This window comes from Chiloscyllium plagiosum, chromosome 20 (genome assembly GCF_004010195.1).
Source record: "Chiloscyllium plagiosum isolate BGI_BamShark_2017 chromosome 20, ASM401019v2, whole genome shotgun sequence".
NCBI classification, from domain to species: Eukaryota; Metazoa; Chordata; class Chondrichthyes; order Orectolobiformes; family Hemiscylliidae; genus Chiloscyllium; species Chiloscyllium plagiosum.
In genome coordinates, this window is record NC_057729.1 from 61,725,221 (window position 1) to 61,746,352 (window position 21,132).

General features: G+C 42.9%; 1 protein-coding gene across 1 annotated transcript in view; it reads left to right on the plus strand.

Moving 5' to 3' along the window:
- The window catches only part of LOC122559891 (fer-1-like protein 4), a 349,022-nt gene extending 336,281 nt beyond the window's left edge, over nucleotides 1–12,741 (plus strand). The window contains exons 42-44 of the mRNA XM_043709999.1: nucleotides 192–289; nucleotides 2,871–2,971; nucleotides 12,552–12,741. Of these exons, the coding sequence (XP_043565934.1) occupies nucleotides 192–289; nucleotides 2,871–2,971; nucleotides 12,552–12,732 (380 nt within the window). The 3' untranslated portion in view covers nucleotides 12,733–12,741. The remainder of the gene's footprint in view (nucleotides 1–191; nucleotides 290–2,870; nucleotides 2,972–12,551) is intronic.
- The last annotated feature ends 8,391 nt before the right edge of the window (nucleotides 12,742–21,132 follow it).

Consider the following 21,132-nt stretch of genomic DNA (forward strand, 5'->3'; position numbering starts at 1 on the left):
TTGGACTGTGGGAGGAAACCGGAGCACCCGGAGGAAACCCACGCAGACACGGGGAGAACGTGCAAACTCCACAGTCAGTCGCCTGAGGCGGGAATTGAACCCGGGTCTCTGGCGTTGTGAGGCAGCAGTGCTAACCACTGTGCCACCGTGCCTTTTTGCTTTGGAGCAACTTGGTTCATTCTGATCGCCAGATTGCAGGAAGCTTGTGATTGCACGAGAGAGTGTTCAGATGAGATTGACCAAGATGTTTCCTGAACTGGACCATTCCCTCGATGAAGATGGACGAAAAGTCTGGGGCTGTTTCCTTGATACCAGAGAGGGTTGAGTGATTAACATGCACAGTAAGAATATGAATATGTGTGATAGGAATAATCTTCTTATGGAAAGGATTAATAACTCGGTAGGTAAATTAAATACAAGAGTTACGAGGTTTAGTGGCGATTCAGGAAGAACGTTTTGATTCTGAGAATGTTGTTTGTCTGGAATTCACTGTCTGAAAGCGGGGTAAAACTGAGAGTCATCAGAACATTTCTGAAATATTTAGCTGAACACTTACAAAGCCAGACCGCACATGGATAAGGACCACGCACTGGAAAGGGAAGCGAGGATAAACAGATGCTTGGTGAAAGACACAAAAACAGTATCATTGGTTGCTCGTGCATGATGTCTAGCACAGCTCTGTGGTGCACTAAAAAGCAAGAGAGGATTCTCTATTGTTATTAAGATTGTGATTCACAACTTGTGGGTTTGAGATGATACGAAGATAGGTGGAGTTGTGGACAGTGAGGAGGGCTGTTGTCGGCTGCAGAGGGACTTAGATATGATGCAGAGCTGGGCTGAGGAGTGGCAGATGGAGTTCAACCCTGCCAAGTGTGAGGTTGTCCATTTTGGAAGAACAAATAAGAATGCGGAATACAGGGTTAATGGTAGGGTTCTTAGTCAGGTGGAGGAACAGAGGGATCTTGGGGTCTATGTACATAGATCTTTGAAGGTTGCCACTCAGGTGGATAGAGTTTGTAAGAAGGCCTATGGAGTATTATCGTTCATTAGCAGAGGGATTGAATTCAAGAGTTGTGAAGTGATGTTGCAGCTGTACAGGACTTTGGTTAGGCCACAGTTGGAGTACTGTGTGCAGTTCTGGTCGCCTCACTTTAGGAAAGATGTGGAAGCTTTGGAGAGGGTGCAGAGAAGATTTACCAGGATGTTGCCTGGAATGGAGAGGAAGTCGTACGAGGATAGGTTGAGAGTTCTCGGCCTTTTCTCGTTGGAACGGCGAAGGATGAGGGGTGACTTGATAGAGGTTTATAAGATGATCAGAGGAATAGATAGAGTAGACAGATCAGAAACTGTTTCCCCGGGTACAACAGAGTGTTACAAGGGGACATAAATTTAAGGTGAAGGGTGGAAGGTATAGGGGAGATGTCAGGGGTGGGTTCTTTACCCAGAGAGTGGTGGGGGCATGGAATGCGCTGCCTGTGGGAGTGGCAGAGTCAGAATCATTGGCGAACTTTAAGTGGCAATTGGATAAGTACATTGATGGGTGCTTAAGCTAGGACAAATGTTCGGCACAACATCGTGGGCCGAAGGGCCTGTTCTGTGCTGTATTGTTCTATTTATATGTTCTATGTTCTATGCTACAGTAATTTAACAGCCGTTGGGTATTAATTGGCTTCAGGAGTTGGTGAATGTGTCTCCTTAGGGAACTGCCAATCAATCAAATGACTGGCAGTGTTCATGTCATAGCAGTGCCACAGGACCACTACTCCGAGAGGGAATCTGGAGTCATTCCTCAGTCACATTAATAGGCCCCAATGAAAGGCAGGGGTTAAACTTTTGTTGGGAGGGCCTCTTGCCTGGTGATCAGTCTGCCGAATTTTATGCAGTGAGCTGGACACATAGTGTGGTTCTCTCATTCATTCACCACTTAGCCCCACGGGCAGTCAAGCCACCCAATACCTCCCGAACATGAGTCATGTTGTAATGGGGGCAAGAAGTGGTATGTGGCATCAGACACTGAACCCTTTCCATAATGAGTAATTTTATATTTTTCCCTGGCTGACATCCTGCATTCCACCACCATTCCTCTCCCTCTGCCCCCACATCTTCAGGGGAGCTATAACTTTGTGACCCATCACTCATGTTACTCAGTGTCAGTTCTTTTCTGACATGTTGATATCTCTCAGCACAGAAAAAAAATTGGTGACATTATGTAATGTCTTTAAGCGTCAAATACCATTCTACAAATTTTTAATGTTTTTTTGAGTTTCTTGTGTCTATGGTGAAGACTGTTGGTTCTGAGATAAAGTTTTAGAATCAAGTTCTGCTCCAGTCTGGATGGAACAGGGCCGGGAGTTTGCTCTGTTCCAGGAGATGTTAACTGCACCTAAATGTCTGCACCGAGACTAATATTCACCCAATTAACATAACCTCAATACAATACAATTTGCTTTTGCCATCAAAGGAAGTGTTGAAATCCTATTCAACTAGATTTGTATTTTCAAAATTTGGCTTCAATCCAATTTGCAGCCATAACAACTGCCATTTATTCTAATCACAAAAACCTACCTGAGCTGATTTCTGGCAATGAAACATGAAAACTAGCCATCAGAGTTCAGTCCATTAAAAGAATACCAGTCTCTCAAAGTTTAATATTTTTTGAAAATATAAATAAATCTACATGTAAATCTACACGTTTCTCAGTAGCATCATCAGGATCAGATCCCTTGGCACAGAAAGGAACAGGAACTCTTGCTATCTCTTCAACTGTGCCAGCTAAATACAGACTACAGTCATATCATAGGCAGATGAGGGAGACCATTTTGAAAGACAAAATAGGGAACTTTACGAATCTTTATTCTTCTTTGTGACAGGGTAAATTAGAGGCTGAAATGCATTTGTTGACTGTGGAGGAAGCTGAAAAACGCCCCGTTGGCCTTGGACGGAAGGAACCTGAACCACTTGAGAAGCCCAAGTAAGTGAATAATGATGATGAATGCTGCAAATGTGAAACCACAAAGATTGTGGGAAGAATCTTGTGCCCTCTTGCATGACAAGATTTATAGTAGGAGGTGTTTAACTGTGTGGGAGCATGATAAGTGTAGGACCCTCACGGAAGTAACCAACACCAATCTGCCTCTATTTGGAAAGATAAATTCCAAATATGCCATTAAGTCCTACAAATTATACATCTTTCATCACTACAGAGTGTATTGATTCCAAAAGAGAAAATGCTGGAAAATCTCAGCAGGTCTGGCAGCATCTGTAAGGAGAGAAAAGAGCTGATGTTTCAAGTCTAACTGACCCTTTGTCAAAACTGGACTGTATTGATTATTCAGTTACATAGCTCATACATTGTATTCTTCCCTTACACTCAAATAGGATGGGATAGTGCAGAAGACATTTTGGTACACTTTCCTTTATTGGTCAGTGCATTGAATATAGGAGTTGGGATGTCATGTTGTTGCTGTACAGGACATTTATAGGCTTATTGTATTCAATTCTGGTCTCTGCTATTCAAGAGATGTTGTTAAACTTGGAAGAGTGTACAAAAGATTTACAAGGATGTTGCCAGAGTTGGAGAATTTGAGCTATAGGGATTGGCTGAATAAACTGGGAGTATATGCTCAGAAGCATTAAAGGCTGAGGGGTAACCTTATAGAGGTTTATAAAATCATGAGGGGCATGGATAAGATAAATAGCAAAGGTCTTTTATTTCCAGGGTAGGGGAGTCCAAAACTAGAGGGAATAGGTTTAAGGTGTGAGGGTTAAATATAAAGATATAAAAGGAATCTGCAGACCAACGTTTTCACACAGTGGGTGGTGTGTATACGGAATGAACTGCCAGAGGAGTTGGTGAAGGCTGGTACATTTACAACATTCATCATAGTTTAATTTTACTCGAGTGTAAGGGAGAATATGACATATGAGCTATGTAACATTTACAAGGTGTCTGAATGCATACATGCATAGAGGGATATGGACCAAATACTGGCAAATGGGGATTAGTTTAATTTAGGATATCTGGTCGGCGTGGAAGAGTTAGACTGAAGGGTCTGTTTCCATGCTGTACAACTCTGACTCTATGATTATGAACATAGAACATAGAAAAGTACAGCACAGAACAGGCCCTTTGGCCCACAATGTTGTGCCGAGGATTATTCCTAATCTAAAATAAAATAACCTGACCTACACATCCCTCAATTCACTGCTGTCCATATGCATGTCCAGCAATCGCTTAAATGTCCCTGATGAGTCTGCTTCCACCACCACCACTGGCAATGCATTGCATACATTCACAATTCTCTGCATAAAGAACCTATCTCTGATGTCTCCGCTATACCTTCTTCCTAATATCTTAAAACTATGACCCCTTGTGCCAGTCAATCCTGCCCTGGGGAAAAGTCTCTGGCTATTGACTCTATCCATGTCTCTCGTTTAGATTTAGATTAGGTTCAATACAGTGCGAAAACAGGCCCTTTGGCCCAACAAGTCCACACCGACCCTCCGAAGAGAGACCCACCCAGACCTATTCCCCTACATTTCGCCCTTCACCTAACACTACGGGCAATTTAGCATGGCCAATTCACCTAACCTGCACATCTTTGGATTGTGGGAGGAAACCGGAGCACCCGGAGGAAACCCACGCAGACACGGGGAGAATGTGAAATTGAGCTTCCTTTAAGCACAACATGACTTGAACACACAACCTTCTGATCTGCAGTCAGACACGGTCTCATTGCCTTATATATCTCAATCAGATCACCCTCTATTCCTCCTTCTCTCCAGAGAGAAAAATCTGAGTTTAGTTAACCTCTCTTCGTAAGATAAGCCCTCCAGTCCAGGCAGTATCCTGGTACACCTTTTTTGCACCCTCTCCAAAGCCTCCGTATCTTTCTTATAATAGGGCGACCAGGACTGGGCACAATACTTCAAGTGTGGTCTCACCAGGGTCTTATAGCAAAGCTTCACAGCTCTTAAACTCGATCCTCCTCTTATGCTTTCTTAACAACCCTATCCACTCGGATGGCAACTTTGAGGGATCTATGCACTTGAACACCATAAATGCATCACTTTGCATTTATCCAGGTTGAACTCCATCTGCCATTTCTCAGCCCAGCTCTGCATCCTGTCTATGTCACGCTGCAGTCTGCAATACCATCACTACTATCAACAGCACCTCCAATCTTTGTGTCATCGGCAAATTGACTAACCCACCCCTCAACCTCCTCATCCAAGTCATTTATAAAAACTACAAAGAGCAGATACCCAAGAACAGAGCCCTGCGGGACACCACTCAACACTGACCTCTAGGCAGAATACTTTCCATCTACAACCACTCTCTGCCTTCTGTCAGCCAACCAATTCTGATTCCAGACAGCCAAATCTCCCTGTATCCCAGACCTCCTGACTTTATGAATGAGTCTACCATGGGGAACCTTATCAAATACCTTGCTGAAGTCCATATACACCACATCGACTACTTGACTTTCATCGACCTGTCTCATCACCTCCTCAAAGAACTCAACAAGATTTGTGGGGCATGACCTACCCCTCACCAAGCCATGCTGACTGCCTTTAATCACGCTATGCTTTTCCAAATATTCATAAATCCTATCCCTCAGAATTCTTTCCAAAATCTTGCTGACCCCAGACGTAAGACTGACTGGTCTGTAATTGCCAGGAATTTCCTATTCCCCTTTTTGAAAAGAGGAACATTTGCCTCCCTCCCGTCCTCCGGTACGACTCCCATGGAGAGTGAGGAAGCAAAGATCTTCGCCAGTGGCTTAGCAACCTCCTTTCTCGCTTCCCGGAGCAACCTAGGATAAATCTGGTCATACCTTGGGGACTTATCAATCTTAATGTTTGCCAAAATTTCCAGCACTTAACTTCATCAATCTTGATGTGTTCAAGTCTGTTTCCCAGCTCCTCAAAGTTCTCATTCAAAACCAAAGCAAAAAAACTCATTTAGGGCTTCCCCTATCTGCTCACACTCCACGTACAAGTTCCCTACGCTATCCCTGACCGACCCTACCTTCTCCCTGATCATTCTCTTATTCCTCACGTATGAATAAAATGCCTTTGGGTTCTCTCTCATCCTTCCTGCCAAGCCTTTCTCGTGCCCCTCCTGGCTCTCCTCAGTCCATTTCTGAGCTCCTTTCTACTAAGCCTGTAATCCTCTAAAGCTATGCTAGATCCTTGCTTCCTCCACCTTAAAACTTCCCGGCAGCCCTTATTTCTCTCCGCCCTCTCTCCTTGCCACTCTGTTCAAAATGGAGGCCCGACTCTTGAGGTTAGTCCCTTTTTAAATGGGATAAACTGACTTACCTGGCAGCCCTCGCTTCTCTCTGCTCTCTCTCCTCGCCACTCTGTTCAAAATGGAGACCCGACTCTCAAGGTAAGTAAACTGACTTACCCGGTAGCCCTTGTTTCTCTCCGCCCTCTCTCCGTGCTGCTCTGTTCAAAATGACTCTGAAACTTCCACAGAATTGTTCTAAATTAGAGTCATAAGAGACATTAGATATTTTTCTAATTAACCTGTTCAGACATATTACATATGTCTGGAGCAGATCAGTTTTGAACCCTGGTGTCTTGGTCCAGAGTCATGATCTACCGCTGCACCATTAGTGCCCCTAGCAGTACCTTAGCTCTTACTGTGCTGACTTTCAACACCTGGTTGAGGGATCCAGCATCTGGAATGGGAGGCTCCACAGCAAGCCATTCCCTGCACTAGCTGCTGACACATGTTTACCCATACATCCTCTGCGAATGAACTCTTTGTCCCCCCATTGCTGGGTAGCTCCTTAATCAGCTCGTAACGACAGAAAAGCTGCTAGCCTCTGATTTGATGGCAGCTCTCAGTGAGTGGAACTTGCACTGCTGGGATCCACAATGTTGCTGAATAGTCTGCTGCTAGCTTGTCAAGTGCCTGTGTGGTACAAGGTATGGTGTGCCTTCCAAAAAAAAGGAGACTGTGCATCAGTTCACTGACTGTGCAGCCAGACACCAAACTCTTGTCACCTCCACACAATCCCACGTAAGCACCTGGTTATTTTTGCTCCAAGCTAAAATGTTTGATTTCCTACTTCCCTACGTTGGATTATATGACAGTTCCAACATGGAAATACATGAAGTCGAAGTGAGGAATATGGTGCTGAACTCAGTCAGTCTCTCTCACCACAATATAGTAAAGAAAGCATTGATATAAATTTAGCCCAGAAAGATTGTTCCTTTGTTCCTCAGTACTCCCTAAGGACCAATCATGCATTGTGCATATCCTCACCTCATTAGACCTCCCAAGATGTGTCATCTTGCACTTATCAGGATTAAACTCCAACTGCCACTGCTCTGCCCAGTTTACCAGCTGATGAATATCAGACTGTAGCCTGAGACCATCTCCTCACTGTCAATAACACTACCAATTTTTGTGTCATCTTAAAACTTACTAATTATACCTTCTATGTTCACATCCAAGTCATTAATGTACATAACAATTTGCAAGCATTCAGCATCGTACTCTGTGGTACACCTTTGGTCACAGGCTTCATAATATAAAAACAACTCTTTGTCTCCTGTTAATAAGGCAGTTTTGGATCCAGTTTGCCACTTGCCTTGAATCCTGTGTGGCTCTTAACTTTTGGAACATCCTTCCATGTGGAATCTTATTAAAGGCCATACTGAAGTCCATGTAAACCACATCAACTGTGTCATCTTCATCAATATATTTTGTTCTTTTTAATAAACTCAATTAAATTAGTCAGACAGAATCTCCCTCCAAAAAATCCATTCTGACTGACCCTGATCAATCTCTGCCTTTTCAACCTTTGTTTAATCCTGATCCTCAGATGTTTTTCCAATAATTTCCCTACCACTGACATCAGATTGCCTGTAATTACCTGACATCCCTGCTGCTCATCTGGCACTTCACCTTTGCCCAAAGTATTAAATATTTCTGCCAGGGCCCAAACAATCTCTTCCCTTGCCTCCCTTTGTCTTTTTTCCCACAGCAGCCTGGGATACACCTCATCAAGCCCTGAGGATTTATGCATCTTTACGCTTGCTAAAACATCTGGTGCTTCCTCCTTATTAATTTTAATGTGTTCAAGAACCCTACCATTCCCAACTGAAATCCCTAATTTCAATGTTTTTCTCATTTATGAATGCATATGAGAAATATTCATCTAAGACTTCATCCACGTCCTCTGCTCCACACATAGATTGCCCTGTTGGTCTTTAATAGGTCTCTTATTCTTAACATGCCTTTAAATGCCATGGTATTTTCCCTAATCTTATCTGCCAAAGCTATTTCGTGACTTCCTAATTTCACTTTTAAGCAATCAACTACACTCTACAGTATGTACTTTTTAAGGACTACCCTGTTTTTAATGCACTATACCTGAACATATGCTTACTTCTTGTTCTTTATCAAACTCTTAATATCCTTTCACATTCAGGGTTCCCTGAACTTGTTGCCCTTGCTCTTCAACCTTAGAGGAAAATGCTTGCCCTGTAATCTCACTATACTACTTTTCTACACTTATGTGAAAAACAAGAGGATGGCCAGAGTGAGGGTAGGGCCAATCAGGGACAGTGGAGAGAACTTGTGCCTAAAGTTGAAGGAGGTAGGCGAGGTCCTTAATGAATACTTTGCTTCAGTATTCACTACTGAGAGGGACCTTGTCATTTGTGAGAACAGCATGAAACAGGTTGATACACTCGAACAGGTTGATGTTTAAGAAGGAGGATGTGCTGAAAAATTTGAAAAACATAAGGATAGATAAGTCTCGTGGGCCAGATAGGATATATTCGAGGTTATTACAGAAAGTGAGGGAAGAGATTGCTGCACCTTTGGCGATGTTCTTTGCGTCCTCACTGTCCACTGGAGTAGTGTCAGATAGAGGGTGGTATATGTTATTCCTTTGTTCAAGAAAAGTAATAGGATAATCCTGTGAATTACAGAGCAGTCAGTCTTACATCTGTGGTGGGCAAATTATTGAGAGGATTCTGAGAGACAGGATTTATGATTACTTGGAAAACCATAGTTTGATTAGAGGTAGTCAGCATGGCTTTGTGAGGGGCAAGTCATGCCTCACAAGCCTTATTGAACTCTTTGAAGATGTGACAAAACACATTGATGAAGGTAGAGCAGTGGATGTAGTGTACATGGATTTGAGCAAGGCATGATAGGCTCATTCAGAAAGTAAGGAGGCATGGGATACAGGGAGGTTTAGCTGTCAGCATACAGAATTTGCTGGCCCATAGAAGACAGAGGGTAGCAGTAGATGGAAAGTATTAAGCCTGCAGCTCGGTGATGATGACTGGTGTTCTGCAGGGATCTGTTCTGGGAACTCTGCTGTTATTGATTTTTATAAACAACTTGGATGAGGAAGTGGAAGGGTGGGTTAGTAGGTTTGCTGTTGATATAAAAGTTGGTGGAGTGGTGGATAGTGTGGAGGGCTATTGTAAGTTGCAACGGGACATTGACAGGATGCAGAGCTGAGCTGATAGTTGGCAGATGGAGTTCAACCTGGAAAAGTGTAAAGTGATTCATTTTGGAAAGTCAAATTTGAATACAGAAGACAAGTTTAAAGGCAGGATTCTTGGCATAGTGGAGGAACAGAGGGATCTTGGGGTCCATGTCCATAGATGCCTCAAAGTTGCCATCCAAGTTGGTAGGATTGTTAAGGTGGCGTATTGTATGTTGGCTTTAATTAGTGGGGGATTAAGAGTAAGAGCCGTGAGGTTATGCTGCACCACAGAGCTCTGGCTAGACCACACTTGGAATATTGTGTTCAGTTCTGGTCGCCTCATTTTAGGAAGGATGTGGAAGCTTAGAAAGGGTGTGGAGGAGATTTACCAGGATGCTGCCTGGACTGGAGGGCATGTCTTATGAAGTAAGGTTGAGGGAGATAGGACTATTCTCATTGGAGCGAAGAAGGATGAGAGGTGACTTGATATAGGTGTACAAGATGATGAGAGGCATAGCTAGAGTGACTTCTTCCCACATTAGAAATGTCTATTGCAAGGGGAATAATTTTAAGGTGATTGGAGGAAGGTATCGGGGAGATGTCAGATGTTGGTTCTTTACACAGAGAATGGTGGGTGCATGGAATGCACTGCGAGCAGTGGTAGTAGATTCAGATACATTAGATTTTTTTAAAAATTAGATTACATTACAGTGTGGAAACAGGCCCTTCAGCCCAACAAGTCCACACCGACCCGCCGAAGCGCAACCCACCCATACCCCTACATTTACCCCTTACCTAACACTACGGGCAATTTAGCATGGCCAATTCACCTGACCTGCACATCTTTGGACTGTGGGAGGAAACCGGAGCACCCAGAGGAAACCCACGCAGACACGGGGAGAACGTGCAAACTCCACACAGTCAGTCGCCTGAGGCGGGAATTGAACCCGGGTCTCTGGTGCTGTGAGGCAGCAGTGCTAACCACTGTGCCACCGTGCCGCCCACAAGGACATTGAAGTGACTCTTAAATAGGCACATGGATGATAGTAAATTGAAGAGTATGTAGGTTAGTTTGAACTTGGAGTAGGATAAAAGATCAGCACAATATTGAGGGTTGAAAAGCCTGTACTGTGCCGTACTGTTTTATGAGTGTAATGCTGGAAAGCCAAGCAGGTCAGGCAGCATCCGAGGAGCAGGGGAATCAACGTTTCGGGATTCCTGATGAAGGGCTTATGGCCGAAACGTTGATTCTCCTGCTCCTCGGATGCTGCCTGACATGCTGTGTTTTTCCAGCACTACATTCTCTACTCTGATCTCCAGCATCTGATGTCCTCACTTTCTCCCGTACTTTTTTATGTTTTATGTTCTTAAAAGACACCGACTTTCCAAATATAGACTTACCTGCAAGTAGCTGCCCCATCTCTCACAGGACTTCCTACATTTTCTTTTGTACAGCATGGAAATAGACCCTTCAGTCCAACCCGTCCATGCCGACCAGATATTCCATCCCAATCTAGTCCCACCTACCAGCACCCGGCCCATATCCCTCCAAACCCTTTCTATTCATATACCCATCCAAATGCCTTTTAAACATTGCAATTGCAATTGTACTAGCCTCCCTACTTCCTCTGGCAGCTCTGCGTGAAAACGTTGCCCCTTAGGTCTCTTTTATATCTTTCCCCTCTCACCTTAAACCTATGTCCTCTAGTTCTGGACTCCCCCACCCCAGGGAAAAGGCTTTGTCAATTTATCCTATCCATCTATTCCCACCACGTCCATAGGCCTATTCACATTCACATCTCCCTCTATATTCTTGACAGATTTACTATATCAAATTATCAGACTGATTCTTGAGATGGCAGGACTGACCATATAAGGAAAGACTGCATCCATTAGGACTAAATTAATTTAAAAGTTTAGAAGAATGAAGGGGACATATCATAGAAACTTTGAAACATTTTAACACGACTAACAGGACAAACTCAAGAGTGTTCCAGATGACCAGGGAGCCCAAAACCAATGGTCACAGTCTAATGATATGGGGTAGGTCATTTAGGACTGAAATGAGGAGTCATTTCTTCACCCGTAGATTGGTGAGCCTCTGCAATTCTCTGCCACAGGAAGTAGTTAAGGCCAAAACGTTAAATGCTTAAGGAGATGTAGTTCTTGGAGCTAAAGGTGAAAGCAGGAACAGGGTATTGAGTAGAATGATCAGCGATCATGTTGAATAGTGGAGCAGGCTTGAAGGACTGAATGGCCACACTTCTATATTCCTTAGATCTTCTCATTAATGGTTAATCCCTTCTGTACTTCCGGCCTGATACTGTATAGCCCTTGCAGGAGTGAATACTACTGGCACAAAAAAGCTCTCCTGGATGCACTTTAAAAATTCCACCCATCTTTCACACTAAGGTGATCTTAGTTATTGTTAGTAATATTGAAGTCCTCACAACTATAACCCTGTTTCTCTCACACTTTTGTGTGATTGCCCTCATTATCTGCTCCTCTATATTCCTCTGACTATTGGGAGGCCTATAGTATAATCCCAGAAATCTAATCATCCCATTTTTATTTCTCAGCTCTCTCCAGATCAACTCATTTAATGGGGTGTCTAGGATGTTCTCCCTCATCACTGCAGTGATAGTTTCCCTTATCAAGAATACAATGCTGCCAGTCCTGCCCTTCCCTTTACCATGTCTCAGTGATTGCAACAATATCATATTCCCACATGCAGATTAACACTCTTTAAATTCATCCACCATATCAATCAGGCTTCTTGCATTAAAATAGATACAATTTAGCTTTCTGATCCACGCGTGTGCCTTATTCTGCCCATGTCTCCTCGGCTTCTGGACTGCCCTAGTATTTAATCTGCTTGGACCTTGCTCCTGAGTTTCATCTACACTCAGCTCCATTCCATTGCCATCCCTCTGCCAGAGTTCTCAGATACTTCATCAGAACCTCAATATTACAGAAATGGCTTTTAGAATTTGATAAACAGAATATTATGTAGCTTATGTAAAATAATACAAATCCTTGTACAATATTTACAGTTTGACTAAATCTTCTCTTTCTCTTATTTTCCAGTCGACCAAACACATCCTTTAACTGGTTCATGAACCCTCTGAAATCCTTTGTCTTCTTTATCTGGAAAAACTACAAATGGTATATCATTGGCCTGCTGGTCATAGCCATCCTGGCTCTCTTCATCTTTCTCATCCTTTACACAATGCCACAATTTATCAGTGAGAAGATTATCAATGGCTGATACATTCATCAAACACAACATTTGCAGATTAATAACGCACTCACAGTGATAACTCCAACACGGTAACAATTCCAACACGATGACAACTCCAACACGGTGACAATTCCAACACGGTGACAATTCCAACACAATGACAACTCCAACATGGTAACAACTCCAACACGGTGACAACTCCAACACGGTGAAAACTCCAACACAGCGACAACTCCAACATGATGACAACACCAACACGGTGACAACTCCAACACGGTAACAACACCAACACGGTGACAACTCCAACACGGTAACAACTCCAACACGGTGCCAACTCCAACACGGTAACAACTCCAACACGATGACAACTCCAACACGGTAACAACTCCAACACGGTGACAACACCAACACAGTGACAACCCCAATACGGTGACAACTCCAACACGGTGACAACTCCAACATGATGACAACTCCAACACGGTGACAACTCCAGCATGATGACAACTCCAACACGTGACAGCTCCAACATGATGACAACAACAACACGGTAACAACTCCAACATGATGACAACTCCAAACGGTGATAACTCCAACACGGTAACAACTCCAACATGATGACAACTCCAACACGGTGACAATTCCAACTCGATGACAACTCCAACACAGTGACAACTCCAACACGGTGACAACTCCAACACGGTAACAACTCCAACACCGTGACAACTCCAACACGGTAACAACTCCAACACCGTGACAATTCCAACACGGTGATAACTCCAACACGGAAACAATTCCAACACGATGATAACTCCAAGACGGTAACAACTCCAACACGATATCAATTCCAACACGATGATAACTCCAACACAGTGACAACTCCAACATGATGACAACACCAACACGGTAACAACTCCAACACGGTAACAACTCCAACATGATGACAGCGCCAACATGATGACAACTCCAACACAGTGACAACTCCAACGTGATGACAACACCAACACAGTGGCAACTTCAACATGGTAACAACTCCAGCACGGTGACAACTCCAACACGATGACAATTCCAACACGATGACAACTCCAACATGATGACAACTCCAACACGGTGACAATTCCAACACAATGACAACTCCAACATGGTGACAACTCCAACACGGTGACAACTCCAACACGGTAACAATTCTAACACGGTGACAATTCCAACACGGTGACAACTCCAACACCGTGACAACTCCAACACGGTAACAACTCCAACACCGTGACAATTCCAACACGGTAACAACCCCAATACGGTGACAACTCCAACACGGTGACAACACCAACATGGTGACAACTTCAACACGGTAACAACTCCAGCACGGAGACAACTCCAACACGATGACAATTCCAATACGATGACAATTCCAACACGATGTCAACTCCAACACGGTAACAACTCCAACACGGTAACAACTCCAACATGATGACAGAGCCAACACGGTGACAACTCCAGCACGGTGACAATGCCAACGTGGTGACAACTCCAACACGGTAACAACTCCAACACAGTGACAACTCCAACACGATGACAATTCCAACACGATGACAACTCCAACACAATAACAACTCCAACACGGTAACAAATCCAACACAGTGACAACGCCAACACGGTGACAACTCCAAAACGGTGACAACTCCAACACGGTAACAACTCCAACACAGTAACAACTCTAACACGGTGACAACTCCAACACGGTAACAACTCCAACACAGTAACAACTCTAACACGGTGACAATTCCAACACAGTGACAACTCCAACAGTGACAACTCCAACCACGATGACAATTCCAACACGGTGACCACTCCTCTTCCCACAGCACAGTGACAGCTCAAAAATGGTGACAACTCCAACATTGTAACAATACTAAAACAGTGATACACAGTGTCAACTCCAGCAGAGCGACAGTGCCACCAACACCGTAACAGTTCCAACACAGTAACAACACCAACACGATGACAACTCTAATTCAGTGACAAATCCAACACAGTAAGAAGCTGTTCCATTACAGTGATAACACTGGCATCTCCACCTCAATGTGGAAAATTGCCACAAAAAGCAAGACAAATCCAGCCTTGCCAATTACCACCCTATCGGTCCACCTTCGATCATCAGTAAACTGATTGAAGAGTTATTATTACCACTATCAAAATAAACTCAGTTCCTGACTTCATTACTGCCTTGGTCTAAACATGGAGAAAACAGCTGAATTCCAGAGTGAGGTGAGAGTGACTATGCTTGATATCAAAGCCAACACTTCATGAAGTGTGGAATCAAGGAGTTGTAACAAAACTGGAATTAGTGGGAAACAGAGGGCAAACTTTCTTACTGGAGTCATATCTGGCATAAAGAAAGATCATTGTGAATGGTTGGAGGTCAGTCATTTTGATCTCCAGGACACCTCTGCAGGAGTCCCTTAGATTAGATTACATTACAGTGTGGAAACAGGCCCTTCGGCCCAACTAGTCCACACCGACCTGCCGAAGCGTAACCCACCCTTACATTTACCCCTTACCTAACACTGCAGGCAATTTAGCATGGCCAACTCACCTAACCTGCACATCTTTGGACTGTGGGAGGAAACCGGAGCACCCGGAGGAAACCCACGCAGACACGGGGAGAATGTGCAAACTCCACACAGTCAGTCGCCTGAGGCGGGAGTGTCCTAGGGCCAACCATTTTCAATTGTTTCGTCAATGACCTTTCCTCTATTTTAAGGTCATGGTGAGGATGTTCACTGATAATTGCAAAATTTCAATACCATTCGTGACTCCTCAGACACAGAAGGATTCCTGAAGAAGGGCTTATGCCTGAAATGTCGATTCTTCTGCTCCTTGGATGATGCTTGGCCTGCTGCGCTTTTCCAGCACCAGACTTTTCAACTCTGTCTCCAGCATCTGCAGTCCTCACTTTCTCCTAGACACAGAAGGAGTCCTTGTTCAAATGCAACAAGATTTGGACAATATCCAGACATGGGCTGACAAATGCCAGGGAACTAATGTGTCCAACACAGTGACATCGCTGGCAGAGAGTCAGCTACAATGCAGTGAGAACATCAGCACAAAGACAACTCCAGCACAGGGACAGCTCCAACATGGTGATATCTCTAATAGGATGACAACTCCAACATGGCAGCAACTCCAACATGGCAACAACTCCAATACAGTGAAACATTTGACACAATGGCAACAACCACATAGTGATATCTCTAACACAATGACAACTCCAGCACAGTGATAACACTTTTCAATTGGAGCTACCTTTTGTTGAAGTTACCTTTGTGAATATTATTGAAGATGTAGTGGCTGGTTTACTGGGTAAAGAAAATTGTTGAAAGCATTTGCTGTCAAAATATTCTTTACCTATTCATTTCAATGCAATAGGAAAGTGTTTCCAGCTATGGACATTATTCGCTGAAAGTTAGGTAGGGAGCCTTTAGCAAATCTTTGTCCATTAATATTTGGTTCCCTCCAGCAGTTGCCAGAGGCCCAAAGGATAATGTCCTAAAGCAGGAAGAATGTTTAACTTTTCTGACGATCTTCCATGCGGCAGTGCCTCCCAGGATCTGCAAAGATCCTAGAACAAGCTCTAATGCAATGTTGTGTCCAAGCTCTTCATGAATTTCTAACTGCTTTTAAAATCATGAATTAAAGCTGTAGACCTGGAATATTGTCCTAGGCAAAAGTGAGGACAGCAGATGCTGGAAACCAGAGTTAAAGTCAGAGTGGTGCTGGAAAAGCACAACAGGTCAGGCAGCATCCGAGGAGCAGGAAAATCGATGTTTCGGGCAAAAGCCCTTCATCAGGAATAGAGACAGGGAGCCTCCAGGGTGGAGAGATAAAGGGGGGGGTGGGGCTGGAGAGAAGGTAGCAAAGAGTACAATAGGTTAATAGGGTTGGGGATGGAGGTGATAGGTTAGACATTGATGCCCTGGGGTTGAAGTGTTCCGAGACAGAAGATGAGGTGTTCTTCCTCCGGGTGGTAAGGAAGCGGCGGTGGAGGAGGCCCAGGACCTGCAAGTCCTCGTCAGAGTGGGAGGGGGAGTTGAAATGTTGGGCCACGGGGCGGTGGGTGCAGGTCCTATCAAGTGCACTTGCAATCTACTTATAGTGCATGCCAGACATCTGTTTACCGCCCATGTTGGAATCTGCAAGATGTTTTGGACAAGTGCAGTGAGACTGAAATCTTTCCTGTGTCTGTACCTTTTTTTTGTATTCACTGCATGAGGTCACAGTGTGCTACTGTCATCTGCTATTAGCAACAAATTTTGTATGGTCAGAGCCCTGTCTAGAAACAGTGGCAAATGATAATGAAATTGAAAAGGTTAGCAAGCCTAGTGTCTAACTCTGGCATTTTCTCACTTCATTGAGAGGTAAAGCGTTTCCAGTAAATCTTTGTGAACACAGTTGAAGGGAAGTGTAATTTACTCAGCTTTGGTTAAGCACTAATACAGAATAAAGAGATCAGTGCATCCTCATTAAGGTCTCTAAATCAGTCACCTCTCAATACTCTCTCATTAATTTAAAACCAAGAGCAAGATACTTCTTCAGAGCAGAATTGCTTTCCACTGCATTAGGACTACATTCACTTCAGTTTAGATGAATGAAGGGGTCTTAATTAGAAACCTAAAAAACTCTGAGAAATAGGATGAATGGAGGAATGATGTTCCTGATGACCAGGGTGTCCAGAACCAGGGTCACAGTTTCAGGCTCCAGTGTGGGCCATTTAGAACAGAAATAAGGTAAATGGATCAAAGAGTACAGAGACAAAGCTACAAAGCAGACAAAGCAGAATGAGTTGTATGATCAGCCACAATCACGATGAATGGTGGAGGGCTGAAGGGCTTCTGTTTGCTGTGTTTCGCCGCTGTGCAATGAGCTGAAACTCCTTCAATGGGATTGGATCCAGTCCAAGTGCTTCACCCTTGCACACCATGAATTGAAATAGTAAAGCGGTATCAGTTCTGTATTTGAGTGTTCACTATATCTGTTCACAATCTGTACAGTTACTGAAGATTTCTTTGTATTCCTTATAATTAATTAATCAGCGTGATGTGAACAGCAGCTGGTTTTCCCTAACAAGCAAATGAAGGCCAGTATTGTAGACTGCAGCAACAGCTTTGTTTGAGAGTAACAAGTAATTGTGACCTTAAAGTATCCAACACAATGATGTGATAACTGAGAGATAAAATTCAAATATATTTGTAGCTCAACTCACTAAAAACACTTCTTGACCCAATAAAAATTGATGCATTTTCCAATATTGACAAATCAAAGGTGATTTTATTTTGGCATAATTATGTAATTTGTTAGATTTTTATAAATATATTTTAATTGTTAACTATATTGAATTATGAACTTCTGTGTTTCTGTTTCACAGAATTTTGTTGGAAATTATAATGTCTTGTTTCATGTCTATCAACTATTCATTTTTCTAGCGTAATAATTAGATGTATTTGATCAGACACATTATATTGAATACCTTTTAAGATAATGATTTTATATTCCTTAACTGTATTTATCTCAAAACTGTATTTATCAAATGTGTAAAATGGCATAATAAAACTCAGACAGATAACTTGTTTAAGTTTTTTGAAATTTAGAAGGATAGGGTTGTCAATGCAAACAATTGAAACTTAGAGACTTTGTGTGCTTTAATGATAGCTCACTCTTGGATTTGAATTGAGCACAGGATTAAATATTGGAAGCCTGCTTTGTTAGTGGTGCAAGTAATTTCCAGTGATTGGGATTCAACAGCAAAAAGCTAATTGCCCTTTACAATTGATGTTTGGACTACAGACTGCCATGCAAGTTCTGTACCATAAGAAATAGAAGCAGAACCAGACTGGCCCCCTACTATTTTGTTAGTTCACAACTCCCTCATCTCAACTTCCAAATTGCTCCCCATAATATGCCTCAATTCACTCAGGTCAAAAATCTATTTATTTCAGTCTTGAATATTCTCCATGATGAAGTATCCACAACCCTCTGAGGGTAGAGAAATCCAAAGAGCTGGTCTCTGAGTGAAGAAAGTTTGCCACATCTCACTCCAAACTGGTTGATTTCTGATGCTAAGGCTGTGCACCTGTGTTTTAGATTCCTCAGCCAGACGAAACAACTTCTTAGTATCTACCTTCTTGAGACTTCCTTCCTTTAATTTCCTTGCTATAACAGCTATTCACCTTCCTCATTACTTGCTGTATTTTTTTGCTGTGGAAACAGGCCCTTCGGCCCAACAAGTCCACACCAACCCTCCGAAGAGTAACCCACCCAGATCAATTGCCCTCTGACTAATACACCTAACACTATGGGCAATTTAGCATGACCAATTCACCTGACCTGCACAACTTTGGACGGTGGGAGGAAACCGGAGCAAACCCACGCAGACAGTTACCCGAGGCTGGAATCGAACCCAGGTCTCTGGTGCTGTGCGGCAGCAGTGATAACCACTGAGTCATTGTGCCGTCTTTGTTGTGTTATTTACAACCAAATCGAGGAGAGAATGTATTTCTCTTTTCACACTTGAGGTTGGTATAACAGTTTTAAATTTTGAAATATGTTTTCTTTTCTATTTAACATGAACTTAATGTGTAAAGTTAGGAAATGATGTTTTTACTCTACTATAAGGGAAAAAAAACTCATTTGTTGAGTATCTGGGAATTGATTAATGCCTATTTTATTCCTAAAGTTTAAAATAATACAGAAACTGGTTTAATGGTAAATAAATAATATAAAAAGAGAAAATAAATAAAGTACTAAAATAATTGTTTTTTAAAATATATTTTTATTGAAAATATAGATTTTTTAAATATTACAACAAATACAAACAATACAATTCAAAACAATACAAAGAAAGAACACCAAAAAATGTAAAAAACCCAAATCGCCCTCATGTACAAATGTATATGTATAGTAAAAACAAACTCAACTAACTACTTAACTAAATAAATAATAACCAACAAACTAATAAATAATAAAATAAATAATAATAACTCAGCTCAGCCAAACAAAACACTCTTGAATATCAAAAGTATTAGTTTTCACATATTCATACGTTCGCAGTTCCCCCCTCTGGATATTGGACTGCTGTGGTTCTGTTCGCCGAGCTGGAAATTCTTGTTGCAAACGTTTCGTCCCCTGTCTAGGTGACATCCTCAGTGCTTGGGAGCCTCCTGTGAAGCGCTTCTGTGGTGTTTCCTCCGGCATTTATAGTGGCCTGTCCCTGCTGCTTCCGGTTGTCAGTTTCAGCTGTCCGCTGTAGTGGCCGGTATATTGGGTCCAGGTCGATGTGTTTGTTGATGGAGTTTGTGGATGAGTGCCATGCTTCTAGGAATTCCCTGGCTGTTCTTTGTTCCGCTTGCCCTATAATGGTAATGTTGTCCCAGTCAAATTCATGTTGCTTGTCGTCTACGTGTGTGGCTACTAGGGATAGCTAGTAGGAGGCTCCCAAGCATGAGGATGTCACCTAGACAGGGGACGAAACGTTTGCAACAAAAATTTCCAGCTCGGCGAACAGAACCACAGCAACGAGCACCCGAGCTACAAATCTTCTCACAAACTTTGGATATTGGACTCAAAAAGCACAATTGTTAAGGCTATATAAAAGCCCTTATTAGTGTGGCAGACAAATCTATGTCCAGGTATTCCAAAAAGGGTTGCCATGTCTTATAGAAATTCTCAGTCTTGTGGTGTACGATACTTGTGAGAAAATCCAAGGGAATATGCTCCATAACAATCTTCCACCAACCCAATAGGCCCTGGGGATTTTTGGATACCCAACCTAACAAGATATTCTTTGTTGCGCAAGAACAGAGGATTTGGAAAAGCTTTTTCCTATGGACAACTATAGGGAACACACTAGGCAGGCCAAGAAGAAGAGAGATCGGGTCCTTCTCCACCCTTAAACCCAAAATTCCCTCCATTGTACCCGCCACAGCATTCCAGTATGTTTGAAGCCTACCAAAGGACCAGAGCCAATGAGTAAGAGTACCGGTACCAACTTTGCACTTGGGACATGTTGAAGATACCCCAGTTTAAATTTTAACAAACAATCTGGAGCCAAGTGGACCCTGTGGAGAATCTTCAACTGCTGAAAATGTGTTGCTGGAAAAGCGCAGCAGGTCAGGCAGCATCCAAGGAGCAGGAGAATCGATGTTTCGGGCATGAGCCCTTTTCAGGAATCCTGTAGCCTTTTTTTAAATACAATCCCTAACTTGAAAAAATGAAAAAGGTCCCTGTTAGATAACTCATATTTCTGTGTTAACTGATCAAAGAACATCATTCTGTTTCCCTCAAATAAATCGCCCATGCAAGACACATCTCTAGCTGCCCAATGTTTGAATCCTGAATCTATCATCCCTGGTTGAAACCCCAGCATACCCACTATAG